Here is a 4,292-nt window from a genome sequence, read left to right on the forward strand (position 1 = left end):
GTCTTATTAGGTCCATTTAAGTGGGTGTTTTGATGCTGTCAGGCCCAGCACTGCATCTCTGCCACGCACACACACACACACACACTTTGCTCTCAGCTGTTATAACGCAGTGTTGTTACACCACATTTGACAGAGCATGTGGTCAGAAACACAAGCCAGGCCATGTGTGTGTGTGTGTGTGTGTGTGTGTGTTTGTGTGTGTGTGTTTGTGTGTGTACCTTGACTCTGCGGATGGCATAGGTATGGCCTTGAAGCTGATTGACAGGCTGTCGTACGTTCCTCAGGTCCCACACACACACACTGCAGTCCACTGAGCCTGTGGCCACAATGTTCTACACACAAACAACAATGACTTATGTCAAATGTGCTTAACAGCTGTTTATAAGAATTGTAACCTGCATTTCAACAGAAATAAAGCTCTTTAAAAATGCAAATAAAGATCAGAATAGAGCTTTTATGTAGAAAAACACTGGTTAACTGTATTGTAAAGTATATGGTCATATGGCTGGGTAAATGTATTTTACACTAAAATTCTGCTAATTACCTGTATTTTAACCCAGAATTGAGTTTAAGGTTGAATAAAGCTGCTAAAATATATTTTTCGCTAAATACAAATAGATTACAACCAATTGAATGTATACAGAGTTGATTCAAATGCATTTTTACCTCAAAGTTGGCAGTTGATAAATGAAGTTTGTTAAATACTGACTAAATTCAGACACGTGCAAAATAAACTGTATAAAGCTCAATGAATTTTAATCCAAAGTCAAGCTGGTTATGTGCACCTGAGATAGATGTATTAAGACTTAAGGTACGCTCCGTTTTAAAATTGACCACATGAAAACATAATAGCACTTACCTGATCATATTTGCACCAATCACAGCTGAGGATCTCAGCCTTGTGCGCTGGGATGGCCAATCGACACACGGCAGCCTTCAAATCCCACACTCTGAGCGTCCCATCACCTGTGAGCAAACAGAGATGGACACAGGAGATTTACCCAGAATGCCCAGTGCAACATACTGCAGGCTGCAGCGTCCTGCTCATGAGCCCTTCAGCTGTAAAGAATGAGGCTGTGTGGGAAGAGGAGCAGACGAGAGGATTTGATAACATTGATGTACAAACTTTGTCTGATGAAGGTGGCAACACGTGGAGGTCGTACTTCTGATCTACAGATACTGAGCTGACACACGCCTTTTCAACACCAGTGATGTCATGAGTTGTAACCCGGTGGGAAAATGTCCACACTGTATCGTCTCTAAGACGGACGGAGAGAAAGATATTTGAATATCGAAAAATTGAATCCCACAATTTGAATTTACGAGAGAGAGAGAGAGAGAGAGAGAGAGAGAGAGAGAGAGAGAGAGCGAAGGGATGTAACAGAGAAGAGACCCAGAAAGAAAAAAAGAGGTTAATTGAGGGGAACATGGTCGCCAATGTTTTGTGTGTGTGTGTGTGTGTGTGTGTTCCAATATAATCTAGTCTTTTATTTTGAACCACTCATTTCAGAGACCACTTCATTATGGCATCAACCCAACAGACAGAGAGAGTGTGTGTGTGTGTGTGTGTGTGTGTGTGTGTGTGTGTGGGTGTGTGTGTGTGTGGGTGTGTGCATGTGTGTGTGTGGTTTTACCGGGCAGAGGCTGATGGTCTGCCAACACACTGCGACAGTCATCAAGCAGCACCTTTACACTCTGCTCTCCTCCCTTTACTTCCACATTCGTTTCACAGCAGCAGGTTCTGAGTGCTTTAGTCAAACTGCACTTTTACCTCCTTTAAGCCGAAGTCACAGCGACGGGTTCCGTGTGCTTCGCACGAACTAGAGTTGAAAGACCTGTTTTTATGCAAATTTCCATTTGGGCATTTAATAAACTTCAGTGGAAACAACAGAAATAAAAAAAAAAGGTCAGAATATCACAAAAAGGGTTTTTATTCTTGCCGAGGTGGAAGAATATAGATTAAAAAAACAAACATAAACTACATATTGCAGTCATGTTTTCCGTGCTTCAGGTTTGACTGGAGCTCTTTTATTGACTTCATTTGTTCTGCATTTGGATAGAAACTTGACCACAGCCTCTTCCTGACTGGATCCCACCGCAATGACTCCCTTAAAATGAGGATACTTATGCACACTTTGAGACATCTCATATTTGACTGTACGTGTGTGAAAAAAAAAAAAAAAAAAATCGAGCTTGAGAGAAAATTTCAACAATAAATTGGGTGCAATTGTCAGATTTTCTGTTTTAGAAAGTTACAGACAATCACACCCCATCTTAGTATCAAGTCTAACTTTATTGCTAAAAACAGGAAAGACAAAATCCTGTCAAAATAATTGGTTGGGCTTAATGATGAACTAAGGATCAATGAAGGATTTATACAAGCAAGATTAAAGATTTCTAGGATTTATTTATTTAAATATATTTTTCTGTTTGCAGCTCATACTGACTTTAATTATATCTTCACATACTCATATCAACCGATATGAAAGAATGATTGTGATAAAAATAATTTTGCCTTACCTCCCCTACATTCATCGAGGTGGATTTTATTCCAGGGCTGTTGCATTGAACTGTATTTTATCATTTTACTTTTGGCTTGGTGTAACTTACAAACTGATGATTGAGTATATGACTCAGGAACATAAGTTAGAGTCGCAACATTTTCTTTTTGGCAAAGCTATAAGTGGAATTTAAGCGATAATGTTTGTTCGATCCAAAGAACAAGGAGGAGGGATGAGACCTCCAAGTCGCCATCTGGAAACCACAAACTAAATGCAATTGCCAAATAGGATTATATGACTGAAGTGCCTCTTCTGAAACAGGGCCACCTAAAGTCCCTTGGAGGCTGACAGGAGAGGTAAACTGGCCGGAGCTCGGCGAGAGGGAGGGAAGCCCGCACAGTTTAAATAAACAGCTCGGAACAAATCCTGACTGTTGGAGGGAACGGATTAAAGAGAACACTGGAGGAGACTTCTTCCTGGCTTCACCTCATGTTTACTGACCAGCAGATTAATCCTCTCCTCCAGTTCACCGCTGCCTCCTCACCCTCTTCACTCCCTCCCAGCGTCAGTCTTCCACACACATCACCCTGCTCTTTACCGATTCTTTCATAACTGTTTTAACTCCTCACATCCCTCTTTTTATTTATCCCCTCCCCTCCCTTCACTTCCCCTCTTCGCACAATCCACTTTCAGCCATGCGTGGAGGCTCCTCCAGCATAAGCAAGTGGAAACGGGCCAACTACGCAGTGTGTGTGTGTGTGTGTGTGTGTGTGTGTGTGTGTGTGTCTGTGTGTGAGCAGATGTGTACGTGTGCGTGTCTCTGTTAACAACAGCAACACAGTTTAACATTGCCTTTCTTTTGCTGCAGCAACAAAGAGCATCTGGCTCTGCATAAATGTGTGTGTGTGTGTGTGTGTGTTCGTTCTGCAGTGCATTAAAGGCTGACTTCTGTAAAAGGGTCTCACTCTATTACACCTGGTATCTATGCTGCATCAGCAGGTTCAGCTAATGCACGCGCAAGCACACACGCGCACACGCACACACACACACACACACACACACACACACACACACACACACACACACACACACACACCTCCCATATGGAGCCACTTTCTTACCGATGTGTGACGGCCAGTGAACTCATCCTGACACATGAAACATTACAGGGCTCATTAGTTCTGTTTTTTTTAATATTTTTTTTTATATTAAGTCATACTTTCTGCTTTGTTTTGGTTTGTTTTGTTCTTGTTTTGGGGGAAAACAGGTTTTATCACGGCTGTTTCATGAGCGTTGATATTTTTTAGTTTTAATATAATCAGTTTGCTGCTAACTAAGCTAGCTATTATAGCAGCAGTTGTTGCTAATACAGCACTTTAAGCAACTATTAACTTACTGTGAGCTAAAGGTTATGTATGTTACTCTTACTGTGTAGTACTCTCCTTGGGAACTAAATGTTTTTTCTATCACCACAACCACTCCATACAGTCTAAAGGTCTCTGTCCATGTGTAGTTTGATTATAGATCAGCTCTAGGTTCTATATTAATACTATGAAAGAATCAAAGCCTCAGTCCACAGAGAAATGCACACACATTCAGGAACTGAGCCTTAAAACCAGCCGTCAGGACTTCTGGAACTTTGTGATGTCACAACAAAGCAGTCATGTCCCAAGCCCCGCCCACCTGGACCCACCATCCAACCTTGCAGAACTTGGTTTCCCTGAGTATTTTCCTGAAATCTGCTATATTTTTATTGGATCACTCAAAAAACAGTCAGCCAATCAGAAGAGA

General features: G+C 41.6%; 1 protein-coding gene across 1 annotated transcript in view; it reads right to left on the reverse strand.

Moving 5' to 3' along the window:
- Positions 1 to 218: 218 nt before the first annotated feature.
- Positions 219 to 4,292, reverse strand: part of pex7 (peroxisomal biogenesis factor 7) — a gene marked incomplete at its 3' end in the record, with an annotated part of 17,584 nt that continues 13,510 nt past the window's right edge. The window contains exons 6-7 of the mRNA XM_087175168.1: positions 860 to 966; positions 219 to 332 (exon numbers count right to left, since the gene is read on the reverse strand). Of these exons, the coding sequence (XP_087031294.1) occupies positions 219 to 332; positions 860 to 966 (221 nt within the window). The remainder of the gene's footprint in view (positions 333 to 859; positions 967 to 4,292) is intronic.

Source organism: Seriola lalandi, unplaced genomic scaffold (genome assembly GCF_002814215.2).
Source record: "Seriola lalandi dorsalis isolate HSWRI2012SDOR001 ecotype SW California unplaced genomic scaffold, Sedor1 jcf7180002054423, whole genome shotgun sequence".
In the NCBI taxonomy this organism is placed as follows: Eukaryota; Metazoa; Chordata; class Actinopteri; order Carangiformes; family Carangidae; genus Seriola; species Seriola lalandi.